The sequence below is a fragment of the Crocodylus porosus genome, unplaced genomic scaffold (assembly GCF_001723895.1).
Source record: "Crocodylus porosus isolate Cpor-Errol unplaced genomic scaffold, CroPor_comp1, whole genome shotgun sequence".
Lineage (NCBI taxonomy): Eukaryota > Metazoa > Chordata > Crocodylia > Crocodylidae > Crocodylus > Crocodylus porosus.
The window spans coordinates 108,346,976-108,363,192 of NW_017728918.1; the positions used below are offsets into that span (position 1 = coordinate 108,346,976).

The 16,217-nt window shown below is 43.7% G+C and overlaps 1 protein-coding gene across 1 annotated transcript; it reads left to right on the forward strand.

Moving 5' to 3' along the window:
- Positions 1–11,892: 11,892 nt before the first annotated feature.
- On the forward strand, positions 11,893–15,783 carry TCF21 (transcription factor 21). Its single transcript, XM_019538085.1, has 2 exons — positions 11,893–12,495; positions 14,999–15,783. Exons 1-2 carry the CDS (start codon positions 12,046–12,048, stop codon positions 15,086–15,088), a joined length of 540 nt encoding a protein of 179 aa, XP_019393630.1. The 5' UTR covers positions 11,893–12,045; the 3' UTR covers positions 15,089–15,783.
- Positions 15,784–16,217: the final 434 nt, after the last annotated feature.

The window sequence follows — 16,217 nt, forward strand, 5'->3', positions numbered from 1 at the left end:
TAATTTTTTTCTTTTTTACATTTGCATTTTTTAATACAGCTACTTAAAACTCATACTCAGATGCAGTTGGTAGACACACAAATTCACATTTGTAACCTTTAGGTGTGGAAAATCCAGGGTATAATTTTAGAACATGGGTAGAAGTTCCTTTCAAAATATGGACTCAAACCAGTTACTAAAATCATTAAGAAAATCCCTGGAATTTAATCCTTTTTAGTGTCCTAAAAGACACTGCAGATTGAGAAGGAAAATGGGAACAGTGAAAATTAAGTAGGAAAAAAGGAAATTTGTATGAAGTCATCAAAAGCAGAAAACAGAAATACCTAGATTTCCCTTAAGAAATTAAGTTAAAATTATTAATGCTTAGGAACTCGATCATTTCCTTGTATCAAAACAAGTAACTTAGTTACTTGTTCAGTGACTTTCAACAGTTTAAAACTTTACATACCTCTGATGTGTCACACATCAGCAAAAATTGCTCTATGTTATTTTTCAGAAAGTAAATAATTTGAGAAATAACTGTCTGATAAAGGTAATTTTTAAGGAATAAGGAAGAAATCCTTGTCTCATTAAAAGCAGTTGGAGTTATCCCATTAGATTCAACGGAACCAGGATTTTACCCTGAGCACCTGCATTAGCTATTTATACAAGAGAAGTGACCTGGAGTAAGACCCTTCATAGGGTCTAAGATAATTAGAGTTACCAAAAGGTGTAAAGAAAACCTCAAAATTATCTTAACACTCCCAAGGGAATCCTGTGTTTTCAGTGAGAAAGGATTACAGGAAACTGAGTAACACTTTATTTTCCTTCCTGAGGAGCTTGGGGACTTTGAAATAATTTAGGCTACAGTCATTTGCCACTTGTGCTATAATATTACCAATGATGGCACCGTTGGTTTTATATTAAATCTCTGGATTTTCACTCCTCGCTTAAATGTTCAAAATTAACTGTTTCTCTTCCTTCAGAAACAACCTTTCTGCCTTTCTGAATTATGACCAGATTGGAATACAAGCACTTTTATCTAGAATAGAATAAACTGAAATATATAAAAATGCCTTTAAGTCACCACTTTATAAGCAATGCATTTGAGTATAAATATATACCAGTGTAAATGTGAGATATCTGAGAGAAAAATGTGAATTGGGGTTGCAATAAATGGGAAGAGATAACAAAGATCTTTAAGATGTTGATGTTTTGACATTAATCATTGACTGACTATTTGTCCTAGGTGCTATAGGTGCCTAGATGTTCACTGCTACACTACCTGAGCACCTTACACTCTGCCTGTGAGGTAGGGAAGTACTGTTATTCCTATTTTACAGATGAAAAATTAAAACACAAGACAGACTCTCCCCCATCTCCCTGACTTCCCCTGGTGTAAAGACACAGTCATACAAGGAGTGTGTGGTAAAGCAGAGAATTGAACCCATGTTGTCCAAGTTTCTGACTAGCATCCAAATTACCTTTGCTTTACTACATCACTTACCTTTCAGAGGGTAGATTGCCAAACTCTAAATTGTGTTGATGAGCTCTTACTCACAGTTATAATCCCATTGACATGAATAGCTACAGTGATTGCCCCGGCTAGTACTCCAAAACCACCATCAGCTATCTCAAAAGGGCAAATTGAGACAAAGATGATATTTTAATACACACACGCACACACATGCACACACGCACACAGGTGAGAAAAACAGGAAAAGGGTAGAATAGTGAATATGCTCACATATTTAAGGAATGATGCACCATGTACCAGGCTTTGCCTGGGATGCTTCCACAATCACTCCAATCAATGCTTGTTGCTAGAAAAATATGGCTCCAAGGCTATGATTTTCAAAGAACCCTAAGTGACTAAGATGCCCAACCCTCATTGGATTTCAAAGGAAATTGGCTTCTTTACTCCCTTTTAAAATCTCTGCTTAAATGCACAGCATCCTAGTGTCAGTTCTGGACTTTTACAAATCTGCTCTGTGCATTCATTTATAATGGTTAACCTGTGCTGTAGATTTCCAGTGCAGTATAGTTTGCCTATGTGTCATAACCAGCTCCACATCAAATCTTTCTTATTTCTGTGTGCTACCTTTATACCTTGTCCAAATGCTCCTTGCATATTGTAATGAGAGAGGAGCAGGATGTACTTCATGAAAAGTGCACCTTTACCAGGTCTCAGTTTGGCACCCAAAAGCCCTTTGTCTCTCTAGTTCCTTTTGAAAATCTTGTCCTATATTCCTCCCTCCTATCTCTCTATATATACAAAAAGAAAAAGAGAGGAGCAGTAAGGGGGAAAAGAGAGATCACCTTCCCAATCTGAACTTTTTGGCCTCTTCTCCGCTCCTTTCTCCTGTAATTGTAGTTCTTCAGTCCTTTCCCAACCACATTAAATTCTCATAAACATGTGTTTATGGTCTTCATTTTTTTCTCTTTCAGTGTTCCATTTTTAAAGCTATTTCTTTCCCCCAAAATTATATAAATAGAGTTTTATTACGTGTTTTTGCAATGCCAGTTTTTGAAACAACAAGGATTTCTATATGTATTACAGCTTTCCATCTACTCTACGCATCATAAAACCAAAGGACTGGATTGTGGCAAAATGCCATGACTCCACTTTGGGGATGTTCCAGGAGCTCTGAGAGTCACTGTTTGTGAGGCACATATAAGACCTGTCAGAGCTCAGAGGAGTGCAAGGTGACTGTGGTCTCTACACCCCACCTTGAGGTTGCTTCCTTCCAGAAGATTTAAGTGGTCTGGATAGCAGCTGCTCATGGGACAGCATCAGTGGCAGCAGCCAGTGGCACAGCTTTGGCTCAGCCAGAACTACAGTTCTTGCTATTTTTGCAGCCCTCTTCATATGTTACTGCTTCCTTCTGTGCCTGACTGCCTCCGTTTGCTCTGGTTCATTATTAAGAACCACCCACCCACATATCTTCTCCAGCTAATATTTGTGTTGAGCAAACCTGTTTGTCCTACTATAGACACCCATATATACATGTTTATATGTAACTGGTCTTCTGTTTTATTATATTACCACATTTAGCCAAATACTTCCCCTAAAAAGTATATGCAAGTCCCTTCAATTTAAGGTTTAATTTGGCCCTTACAGTGTTGCTGGTAAGGGAAGCCGGCTTGCAAACCTGGAGTAAGATTGCAACTTTTAACCAACTCCACCTATAACAGAACACAGCAGCCCAGGAATCATTTTGAGGCAAAAGGAAGACACAGGTTGACTCACACTATTAAGAAGAAGGTAGCAACAGCAGTCTATTCTATTTGATACCACATAACTGAAATATCTAAAAAGCTGCAAAAAATAGATTCTTCGTGGCTTTAGGGTTGTTGGTTGTAGCCATGTTGGTCTCACAACATAGGCAGACAAGGTTCTTTGGGTAGATGTGATATCTTTTATTAGACCAACAACATAGTTAGAAAAAATATTCTTTGCAAGCTTTCGGGCACAAATGCCCGAAACAGACTTTCCCTATCCCTGAAGACTTTCCCTATGCCATTCTTCAGGGCTTGCTTTTCAGAAGTTCTAAGCACATTAAGTCAATAGGAGTTCAGGCTCTCAACCTCTCTGAAAATCAATCTCAGTGTTTGTGCATATCATGCCACACATTTGCCAAGAAGCAAAAATACATCAAAATAGTTGTGGTCTCTCCTCTTTCCCCCAAAACAGTTCTGCTTTTCCAAAGTATTGCTAGCAAGCTGAAATCATCTTTTAGAACTGTGTCCAGTGTTTTAGTTATTGGAAGGCAAAAGGGGGAAATTATTTCTTATCGATAAGTTTCATCATGTTTTCAAACCACAAAAATGCAAAAGATTAGCCAACACAGAAATGGCATGAAAAGAGATATTCAAAATAAAAACAGTTATGTCTGCACTTTAATCTTTTGGTGATAATTTTTCATGAGATATATTGCTTTTTGCATAGTTCTCCTTTGAGCATTTGGTAGAGGGAGCTGTGACTTAAAATGTTAGCTATGCAGTAATATTTTAGAGATGCATCCTGTAAACACTAGATAATATATCGTGCAGTAGAGATGGGTGGATGCTGTACATAAGTGCCTGAGTTCTTCCTTGCATTTTAAAATGGATTTGCATCAGCATGGTTCACGCTGTTTTGGTGTTGCTTCTTATGAACATTCAAAAGATTGAGCCAGACTGAGCCTTACTTATGCCTGCTTGTGAAAAGGAAACTGTAAGCTCCATCACTTGAGTACTTACTCATGGACTGTGCAAATGGCAGCCTCCCATAGTGGTAATGATACTGGAACTTTTTCCTTACATACACTTATGAGTTTAACAAGTCTCTGATGCCAAAAAGATACTGGGTTTTTTTGCTTCTATAGTTATTCTTTACCAAAACTGATAAATGGCTTTCTTTGCAGGGGGATAGAGTTCTTAATTTCTAACCATCAGGAATCATGACACAGAGGGCATCATGATCAGGGACATGGCACAGAGGTAGGAACTGTGTCACACTATGACTTGACTGCATCCTTTACAACTGACAGCAAAAGCACACACAGTTGTGTGGTGTCTGACACCTAACTGTTACATGAAGAAAATCATTTCCCATTGAGTTAGGCTGTGCCATTCCTAATCATGGAGTGTCCTACCCTGAGTATTCCTGCTAACTTCAGTGGGACTATTCAAGTAGCGATACTGCCCTATGTGAGTAGAAGTGGCAGAATTTGGATGTGATAGCACCAGTTATAGATAAGAAGAGGTGGTTGAAAATAGTTTATTGAAACATTCTTTGTCAAAACGCCAAAAAGGATAAAAAAAGTAGAAAGAAAACAGAAATGGTTTGATTTCATAACAAAAAAAAGTTTCAATCAACCTGAAAAGCAAATTTGGGGGAATTTTGTTTTACTGGAAATTTCATAATTTATTTTTCCCCGTTTCAGAGTGTAGAAAAATTTTAAGCCCTATGAAATGGAAACTGTTTTATCCCTAGCTGTATAGATAAGATCGCCCGATGCTTTCATTTATAAAACCCTGTTTTCAGTTGGTTTTGAATTTGCCAAACTTTAACCATTCAGACTGTCATTCTTCATGCTGGGTGTCTGGCTCAGGCTGATTTATTTTTAAATTTTAGCAAAACTGTTTAAATTATTTCTGAATGAAAGTAGGTGAAAAATATGTTGTTATTCCCTGATTTAAAAAAAAAATGTGGTGGTTTGTTTAAAAGCTCTATTAGCACCAGACTCTGCAGCAGAGACTTAAAATTGACTAGGAGAGGAGGTGGGGAGAGATCACAAAGGGGAAATGATGTCTCTTTGGTGTCAGATATGCTTTTTGTACCAATTCTTTAGGGACTGTGGCCTGGATCTTGCCCACAGACCCATTTCACCATGGGGGACAGGAGACAAGGTGAACAGGGATGCAGCCCTCCACTGAATTCCAAGTTTCAGAGTGCCATGCAGGACATGTGTTGGTGTCATGTGGGTGCAAGTGACAGGTGTGACCACCTTACCAGCACTCATCTTGCCACCACCGCCACCACCACTGCTGGGTCCAGATCTGGCCTTTGAGGAGCTATGTGGTCCTGATGTGGCCCACAGTGGGGTGCCATTCAACATCTTAAATGTGAGATTATCTTTTCTCTTCCTTTAGTCCCCTGCCTTATTTACCACATACCTTCCAACTTGTACAATAAACACAGGAGCCCTTAAAGCAACAGCCTCCTTCATTACACAGATTTGATTCATTTCATGAACACTATATGATATGATAATGTAAGTAAAAGCTGCATCACAATACATGCCAGAGGCAATTTTAATTTCAGTATTTCCTGGCTTTTGATTGCTCATCTGCTACTATAACTTTATTTACATTTTCGTTAGAGTTTTTATATGTGATTATTATTATGATTAGTATTATTTAACATCGGCCTATTGCTCTGTATATTTTTTTTCTGTCACTCCCCCTTTACACGGTAAGCTTTCAGGTCAAACCAAATGTAAGTATGAGAAACACATTTCTGTAAAAGTAATAATATAAAAACAGATGAATAGAGAAAGCTACCTCCTGCATCCTTAACCATGAGTCAAACATATTTTATTTCTTGAATATCACCAAACCTTCAGAATTTAATTCAGAATCAGTTCTCTAACTGTTGTTCACTGGGTTATTGTCTATATACAGAAAAACACTTGTCCTATGCTTTTGGATGCAACTTTAGTTAATGCTGACTGACAATGAAGTACCTCTATAAATGTCATATCAGGCACCAAAACCTGAGACACACAAAATCACTAGACACTTTTGGAAACCTTGGCCTCAAGCTCCAAGACCTGTCTCAAATTACCTTGTTATTGCAGCTTGGGAGAGCGGATGTTTGAAGGGTAATGGATGGAGTTCTCCATTTAAGGGGGAAACCTGTGATGTGCCAGAGCACAGCCTGAGACAGACAAAGGAGGAGGGGTCATTATGAATGAAGGGAACAGAAGATTTAAGCCTGGCTCTAGTAGGGGAAGCAAACAGTGATGAAAGGAAATGAAACCTAGAGCAGATATGGGGAGCATGTTTTGTTCCAAACATCCTAATTGGCCAAACATGTTTTGCTTTTGTGACCAGCACTGTGTGCATATGGCATTGCAGGTTTTTCATTAAATATTACATTATTAAAGGACACAGATATCATTCTGTAATATATCTATAATATATATCTATTTCTATGATATATCAGATTTCTATATATGTGTCATAGGCTACATTTGCCGTTGGGTAAGCTGTGTCTATACAAAATAACAAAAGTGTCTGGCTTTATGGATGGAAGGATGCAAGATATCATCATTGCCAGTAATTAAGTATTAATTTTCTAAACGCTTCTATATAAAAGATGTTTGGTGTGATGGTTCATTGCCTCTCATCTAGATGACATGAATGTTGTAATTTTACCATTCACAGCCTCCCAAACACACAAATCTTTATACTATACACTTCCACTGTGCATTCCCCTTCACATAAATAAATGACTTAACCTTGATAGAGCTATTGATTAAGTTTGCCTAGCACTTGCCATTACATTTGTTTGTGTGTGTGTGTGTGTTGTTACTTTTAACTTTGCAAAATTGTAGATGTTTGTGTGGAAAGTTTCTATAGTGGATGTTGGCCTGAGATTTAGTGGGTCTCTAAACAAAATGAGTGTCCACAGACATGCTTGTTAGTGTTCTACTAATCAAGTCTGCTCCACGTGCTAATTAGAACAGTCCAGCGTTGCCTCAGCGTCATGTTTATTAAGCCCCCCGCATTTCCAAATGGCCACGGGAGCACTTTCACTAGAGCTTAGTTAATGTACCCCCATGGCCATTTTAAAAAGCAGGGGGCTTAATACACATGATGGTAAGCCATTTTAATTAAAGCAGCTGTCCAGGAACCACTCTAATTAAAATTCCTTCCCTCCCTTTCCTTGAAAAAAGGGAACAGTTTTACCATGTTAAAACTTCTCTGTTGACTTGTTTTAGGAAAAACTCTAAACACTCTGGTGAGGCCACAGTTGGAGTACTGAGTCCAGTTTTGGGCTCCACAATTCAAAAAAGACATGGAGAAGCTTGAGAGAGTGCAGAGGAGAACTACGCGCATGATCAGAGGTCAGGAAAACAGATCTTACGATGACAGGCTGAGTGACATGGGACTCTTCAGCCTGGAAAAGCACAGTCTCAGGAGTGATCTGGTGGCCACCTATAAGTTTATCAGGGGTGCTCACCAGGATCTGGGGAAACATCTGTTCACCAGAGCGCCCCAAGGGATGACAAGGTCGAATGGTCACAAACTCCTCCATGATCGTTTCAGGCTGGACATAAGGAAGAATTTCTTTACTATCCGAGCCCCCAAGGTCTGGAATAGACTCCAGCCGGAGGTGGTTCAAACACCTACTCTGAACACCTTCAAGAGACATTTGGATGTTTATCTTGCTGGGATCCTATGACCCTTGCTGACTTCCTGCCCCTGGGGCAGGGGGCTGGACTTGATGATCTTCTGAGGTCCCTTCCAGCCCTACTGTCTATGGATCTATAAATCTATAACACCCCCATGCTTTGAAGCAGAGATGTAAAATTTGGCAGGTGTAGTTTTTACCATCACTGTGGAAACATGCCCATATTTGCCCAAATTACAAGGCTTTCAAAGATTTGTTCCCACATCCTATAAGTGAGTTCCTAGACTTCGGCAGTAAAATCTCCAAGGAGTCCTTCCATGCTGGGCATGCTTCAGCCCCTCACAGCTGCTACAAGCGATCAGCAGATGCCTGAGCAGTTCATGAAAAGAAACTAAGATTGAGAGTTTGGTGAGGGAAAAAACCCGTACTGTCTGAGTAAGAAGGCTGGGGCTAAGAACTAGGGTTGGAATTGAGGAGGAGTCTGGGAGCAAGTTGCATGAGGACAGGCTAAGATCAGATAGGAAGCAAAACAGGGAGAGGGGAGACCTGGACTGATCATTCATATGGGGTGAATAGATAATGTAAGGGCACCCAATTCATCCCCTGAACACAGTCCATGCAGTCCATCAAATGAGGCAAGTGTCCTGCGGGGAAAAAAATAGAATGCAAGCATGTAATTAAACACTGTGTCAAAATGCTCGTACACTAAGAGGTCAAACAAAGATTGCATTAATGGAAAGAGTGGTGGATGTCTATATCCCTATTCACAACAAAAAAAGATAGTCAGCATTAATCTCTGTTTGAAGCCAATGAAAACTACAGATGCGTAGCACCTCTAAAATTCAAATGTATACTATACATATAAGTATACATGCAATTTTAGAATGTTTTTATTAGCCTTTAGGCCATTTTTATAAGGCCTGAATATTTCTTCTGCTTTTATACATCTACTCAAACCTAAGAAAAGCATTTATAAACAACTTCACTGAAAATATATGTGGACAGACTGCCTGAGACCTGTTACCTATTTCTGGGTTCTTGATGCTGCCTTTTAATGTGCAGTCCTTGGCCATTTGTACTCAAAGACATGAGCAACTTCCACTTGATAGCTCTGTCATCCTTGCTTCAGTCAGAGTCCTTTTGCTAGTTTATAACATCAATCATTTGGCCTATAAATCTTTGCAATGGATATGGCCATTTAAAATCTCCACCTGCACAAACAACAATCAGGCACAGAAAATAAGAAAGCTCATAAATCTGTATTCTGGTGATTAGTAATTTTTGGATCTGTAACCAGGGTGTTACAAAGAAAGAAAACCCAATTCATTAATTAGGGCTGATATGCTGACAATTTGTTTAGTTTATAGCACAGGGAAAACACAAACAGGGCACAGTTAACATAACATGACGTTAGAGGTTAGCAAATTCCCAACAGAGCCCAGAGCTGGGAGATAGGGTATCTTAATGTACTTATCCTATTGTGAGTGGGGGTGTGTTACCTTGCAGTAGAATGGCAAGAGTTGGTTTAACGTTTTAGGTCAGTACTACTTCTCTTGGCTTATTTAATTCAGAGAAAATGCAGATGGATAAACAGGTAAGAGAGATAGTCATTGCTTATTATGATCTGTATCTACACCTTGCTTCTCTGCACCAATTTTCATCTAAAGATTTCATAGTACTTTGCAAACATTTATTAGCTGAGAATAGTATCCTTGTGAAGTGGTTTGTGGTGTTTTTACTACGTGCATTAGGGTTGTTGGTTGTAGTCGTGTCGGTCTAAGAACATAGGCAGACAAGTTTCTTTGGGTAAATGTAATATTAGACCAGCTAAATAGTTGGAAAAATTGTTCTTTGCAAGCTTTTCGGCACAACAACCTTCTTCAGGCATATCAAGAGTCTACTGGTGAATTGTGTGCTCTCCTGTGTAGAATAGAAGCCAAAATGTGCTGTTGAGTTTGGCTTCTTTCTTTTTTGTGTTGTGAAGCTTCCATTTCAAATGGCAAAATTCGATATCTTCCCTACCTTAGGGTTGTTGGTTGTAGCCATGTTGGTCTAAGGACATGGGTGGCAAGGTTCTTTGGGTAAATGTGATATCTTTTATTAAACCAACTACATACAGGAGGACTGATGCAATGCTCACAGAAATCAATGAGAAGCTTTCCAAAGGCTGTTTGATTTGATCCTGCATGTTTCAGTTGTGTCTCGCCTAAATATTTAAACAAGTCTCCTGAGTAACTGTCTTCCCTTGAGACCAAATCATGTATTCTGGAGTCACACCAGGGCTGTCTCTACACATGGATCTACTTCCTGAAACAGCCTTGTTCTCTCCTCCCACACAGGTACCCAACCCAGTCTGCAGAGACTTTGTTGGGTCCAAGATCTGTGAGTGGAGAGGGAACAAGATAGGGAAGGAAATGTAGCAGGCTGCATGTACTCTTCTTCCTATATTGGGTCCAGGGAGAAGAGGAGTTCAACTATTGGCCTCAAAGAGAAAAGAATTAAGCCAAAACCAATTCTTTTTGAAAAGCCTATTAAAGATTCATTAGAAAATAAATTTTTTACCTACAGAGTTATGTTTACACATTCAAATAATCAGTGCTAAGTCTGCACTCCTTAAAATCCCTGGTAAAACTCCCTTTGACTTCAACAGGATGAAGCTAAAGCTGCTTACTTTTGAAATTCCCTACTCTGAGGACCTCCCCATGCCCAGGAAAAACTCCCTTATCTTAGACTTTGCATTACTCCAGCTATGTACAACTAGCATCTACTACTTAACGTGAATGAAAGACACAGCATGCTCTTTAAAATAAATGTATGTAATTAAATGGATGTTTTATTTCAAAGCAGTTTACCATTCTTGTAATACTGGTAACATCATGGCCCTTTTATTCTGCCTACATACAAGTATATGTTTATTCCAGTGTTGTTAAAAGCAGTCTGACCTGAACACAGAAAGCTTTGCCTGCCTATAAGAAGAATGCCACCAAGCTTTACAGGGTGGGTTGCCTTAACATGCACCCTAGAATTCACTACAGAGCATCTTCACAGATGGCATTTTTACAGACAGTCTCTTTTTTACCTTGAATCACTCCCACTGTAGTGTCTCCTCTACTTACCTTTGGTGTTTTTGTCGCTGCTTTTTTTTCCTCCCTCCCTTCCCTGCTTTACCTTTTGTCTTTCTAATTTCTACCTACATACATTCTCATTGACATCCTGCCACACTTTTGGCTTCTCTCATTCCTTGGAGTCTCAGAACAGCAGAGACTCCCTGTGCCTGGAGAAGAGTGATTGCGCCTGAAAGCTTGCTAAAATCTTTTCTTCCCCCCCCACCCCCACCCCAACTACTCAGTTGATCTAATAAAAGATATCACATCTATTCAAAGAACCTTGCCTACAGGGCATCTAGGAATTAGGGACGCACTACAGTCCTGCCCCCTGTAGTATACAAATCTATATATTTCTGATACAGGGAAACTCAAACACTGCGAGCTTACGGAGATTTGCCACAGGTCAGACAGGGAGCCTGGAAAGCCTCAGATGGCCTGGCTCCAAGCTCTGTGCTTCCAGGCCAGGACCATACTGCTGAGTATCAGAGCTCTCTTCCTGGAAGCAGTAGTAGCCAGGCAGGATACAGTCTCAGATCAGCATCCACAGACTTCTTTCAGATGAGGCTACTGGACAGAGGCTGGAAGGGGCCCTCTGGACATGAGTTGCCTGGGTGGCTCCGCTCCTGCCCCATCCTGGCTTCCCGCAAGCATCAGTGACAAGGGTGACACTGGACTCCTGGGTCCTGGAAGAGGCAAGGGGAGGGGTGGGGGGTGTCTCGGGCAGCTGGTGGATCCCCGGTGTGGCGATGCAGAGACCTGCCTCTCCCCTCCCCTCCTGCTTCCTGACCAGAAGAGCCTGGAGCTTGTGGCTGTGGTGAGCAGCCAGCAGCAGTGGGCCGGGCAGGGCCCCTCCCCTGGGCTGCTGCAAGACCCGCCTCTCTATTCCCCAGATAAATTACTAGTGTCCTCATCAAATTCCTCGGCTTTCTCGCTCTCTCTTTCCCTGCCTCACTCCCGGGCCAGGAGGGGGTGGGCGGGGATCCTCTCTGAACTGCCCCAGGGCTTGGGGGGGCGCCTGCAAGCAGCTCCGGGTCTCCCCCACCCCCACCCCCCACCATGTCCACGGGCTCCCTGAGCGATGGGGAGGACCTGCAGGAGGTGGAGATGCTGGACTGCGACGGCCTGAAAATGGATTCTAGCAAAGAGTTTGGGGCGTCCACCGAGAGCAACGAGGAGGGCTCCACGTGCGAGCACGGCTCCCCCCCCAAGGGCCGGGGGGCGGCGGGCAAGAGGAAAAAGGCTCCCCCCAAGAAGAGCCCGCTGCACGGGGTGAGCCAGGAGGGCAAGCAGGTCCAGAGGAACGCGGCCAACGCCAGGGAGCGGGCCAGGATGCGCGTGCTCAGCAAGGCTTTCTCCAGGCTGAAGACCACCCTGCCCTGGGTGCCCCCGGACACCAAGCTCTCCAAGCTGGACACCTTGAGGCTGGCCTCCAGCTACATCGCGCACCTGCGGCAGATCCTGGCCAACGACAAGTACGAGAACGGGTACATCCACCCCGTCAACCTGGTGAGTGGCACCCCGGCCGCGGGGACAGGCTCCGGCACCTTCCGCAGGGGCGGGCGGCCCCGGGCGCCTTCGCCACACACATTCAAACCCAGGCAGCTCCAGCTCTGGGTCCGGCCGCAGTGTCGGGCTGCGGGAGACCTCAAGCAGAGCATGGCATGCCTTTGGCGCATCCACACCCCGTGCACGCCCATAATGTCGTGGTGAAGTGTGCAGCCCCTCACCCGGCCCGGGGTCTGCCAGGGGATCGCTGCTTCCAGGCGGGTCCCTAGTCCAGGGCACCAAGCTCCTGGACTCCTTGCTCTGAAAGAGCACATGCAACAAAACTCTGTCTTCCAGACTACTGCTACTACTAATTATTATTGTTGTTATTTCCTGAACTCTTTGCTATGAAGGAGCACAGACAACAAAACTCTGTCTTTGAGACCAAAATAATAATAATAGTAATAATAAGAATTTCCTGGACCCTTTGCTATGAAAGATCGCATGCAACAAAACTCTGTCTCTGAGACTACTACTACTACTAATAATAATAATAATAATTTCCTGAACTCCTTGCTATGAAGGAGAGTACATGCAACAAAACTCTGTCTTTGAGACCAAAATAATAATAATAATATTAATCATAATAGTAGTAATAATAATAGTAGTAGTAGTAGTAGTAGTATAATTATAGTAATAATAATACTGGTAATAATAACAATAGTAATAAATCTACTACTACCCTAAATATATTAGGGGATATTAGGGATTTATATGATATAATTTATATTTATATGATATTTCTAATCCTGTAATACATCATAATAATAAAAAGCCAACCCATGGGTTTTCCGTTTTCCAAGATGTTAAAATCACACCATCACAGAAAGTTAGGGTTGGAGGGGACTTCAGGAGGTCATCTAGTTCAACCCCCTGCTCAAAACAGGACCATGTTGTCCAACCACATCATCCCAGCCAAGGCTTTGTCTAGCCGGGGCTTAAAGACCTCCAAGGATGGAGAGTCCTTGATACATGTTTCTGTATCAAGGTGTATTTGAAAGCGGTGGGGGGGGACTTTCAATCTTAAACATAATAGGAAAGAAGGTCTAGAAGGGACCTCCAGAGGTCATCTAATCAAGCCTCCTGCTCAAATCAGGATCATCCCTGTCCAAACCATTCCCTACAGATCTCACCTATTAGCAAAACTAGGAATTACCTAAATTAAGCACAGATTTAAAAGACGTGGTCGGGGCGGGTTTACATAATGGTGTAGAAAGAGTTGGAAACCCCGAAGTCTCGCTCAGATCTAAAGGCGGACACGCTTTACTATCAAATCGGAGATCTCCAAGGGGTGGCCACTGTGTCTGGGTAGTCTCAGGGCAGGCAGGTCGAGCCATCCGAGGTCACTCTCGCACCTACGTCTTTGTGGGCGTGAGGGGATCCTGATTTAATCGCAGAGGCAAATAGTTGTGACCCAGTAAGTGCTGTGGTGGCTAACACAGAGAGGGTGGTTAGCCTAACTGGAAGCCATTAGGGTTCTGGCTGATCCCGCTCTTTATTAACAGAGATTGAGAGATGATCAACAGCCGTTCCTTAGTTCTCACCCCCATCCAAAGCAATAAGGAAGACACCAAATAAATGCCTTTTTTTCCCCAAGTGGTTCAATTAGCATATATTTTTTTAAAAAAATTAAAATGTGAGGATATATTTGAACCCGGCATTTTATAACGGAGATTTCAATGGGATTCTTTTTCCTGAAGTTTCTTCTCGGAGTCTCATGCTCCGTGGGGGTGGAGGGGGGAGTAACGGGACGGCTGTCCTGGAGGAGATCAGGATCTGCTTCGGGACAGCCACCCCGAGTTACCTCTCCCCGGGAGGAGATCCTGATCTCTCTGGGAATACGTCTCCCGTGGCGGGACACCGCAGGCCGCTGTGCCCGCGGTCGGGGCCAGGCCGGGGACACGCCGCCGCCCCCTCGCTATTGCGGGGCAAAGCCTGAGCCCCTCGGCCCGGCGGGGGCGCCCAGCGGGGGTGAAGGAGGGCAGGAGCCGGCTTGCGATCAGCATGGACGGGCTGCAGCTCTCGGCCAGAGGGCAATTGGTTTTCCTTCTCAAAGCAGAGGGGCAGCCCCGGGACACCCCCCCCCCCCCCCCCCCCCCCCCCCCCCCCCCCCCCCCCCCCCCCCCCCCCCCCCCCCCCCCCCGCCCCACACCCCCCCCCCCAACCAAATCCGGGAGACCGCCTGGGGTCTATCTTAAACTGTTAGCAATGCCAGATCTTTCATTTCCAGCAGAAATGCTGGGAGGAATAAAAACCACAGGGATCCTCCCAGGCGGGCAGACGGGAATGCCCACGGGACAGCCCTGCGGTGCCCCATCTCAGCCCCTTCTTACTGCTAGGCGAAGGGGTGGGGAGAGGCAGTAGGGACTGCTTTCTCCCAGCCTGTCGAGGCTGTCATGAGACAGCTCAGGGTGATAACAGTGTTTTCTTTTTACCGCCCCCCCCTTGTCTTCCCTGGCTGCAGACTTGGCCCTTTATGGTGGCAGGCAAACCGGAGAGTGAGCTGAAAGAAGTGGTGAACACAAATCGCTTGTGCGGACCTACAGCATCCTGACCACCCGCCAGCAGAGGAGCCAGCCTTCAGTGCGCGTGTTGGGGGCGGAGGGGGGCCAGCAGGAGAAAGGTGGGGACCACCCCCCACCCCACCCAGGGACACCGCCGAGCGACCCGGCGAGCCGAGCGCATCCCACCGAGGGGACCAAATGTACCTTAGCAAAGACTCCACCCCAAAGACTCCCCCTCCCCCGGTATATTTAACTTGATTAACGTCTGTACAGTCGATCGTCCTGCAACGCAGCCTTGCTGGTTCGAGTGCCAGCGTTGTGTGCGAGATCCCTGCGTCCACCCCCCAGCCAGCCTGCCCGCCCGCCTCTCTTTTTGTACCATACTTGTGACATATGTAGATGCCTAGAATACTGGACTTTGATAGTCGCAGCTCTAAATACGCGGTAAAGATATATGGATATATTTTCTTCAGCCAGGTTTTGCTATATTTCTGTGAATAAAACCTTCCTTTCTATATGAAAAACACAAACACTCCCCTCCCCACCCCCCAGCCGTGTCGTTTTCGTTTCCACCTCGCAGCGCTTTGCGGAAGGGTCCGGCTCTCCCGAAAGGCACCGCTTTTATGTGGGCTGAAGCGTCAGGCAACAAAACTCTTTGACCCCAGATTAGATGAGGTGTTTATTTTCCTAATTAAAACGATTTGGACCATATCCTTTTGCGGGGAGGAACGGGACGTGGTTGGGGGGGAAAAAAAAAAAAGAAGAACGGTGGCCTGTCAGTTTGCAGCTCTTTATCACCATAATAATAATAATACTAATCATCATCATCATTACTGTTGTTGCTGATGTTGTTATCATCATTATCGTGATCATGAATGTCATCATTATGAACTATGATTCCTAATCGCTGTCATCATCGCTTCTCGGCCTCTTGAAGGCTCAGATCAAGTATTAGTATTAGTATTATTATTATTAGATCAAGTATTAGTATTAGTATTAGTATTATTCTGGAACACAAGAAGTGCGGAGCCCAGAAGCCCCTTCCTGCCGCCTGAAACTGACCCGCGATTGCAGACACACGTGCAGCTGAACCGGCGCCGCACCCCGCAGCCGGGATGAGGCCCGCGCGTCCACGCCGGGACTAACCCCAGGTTTCTATCCAGGTTTCGGCCAGGCAAA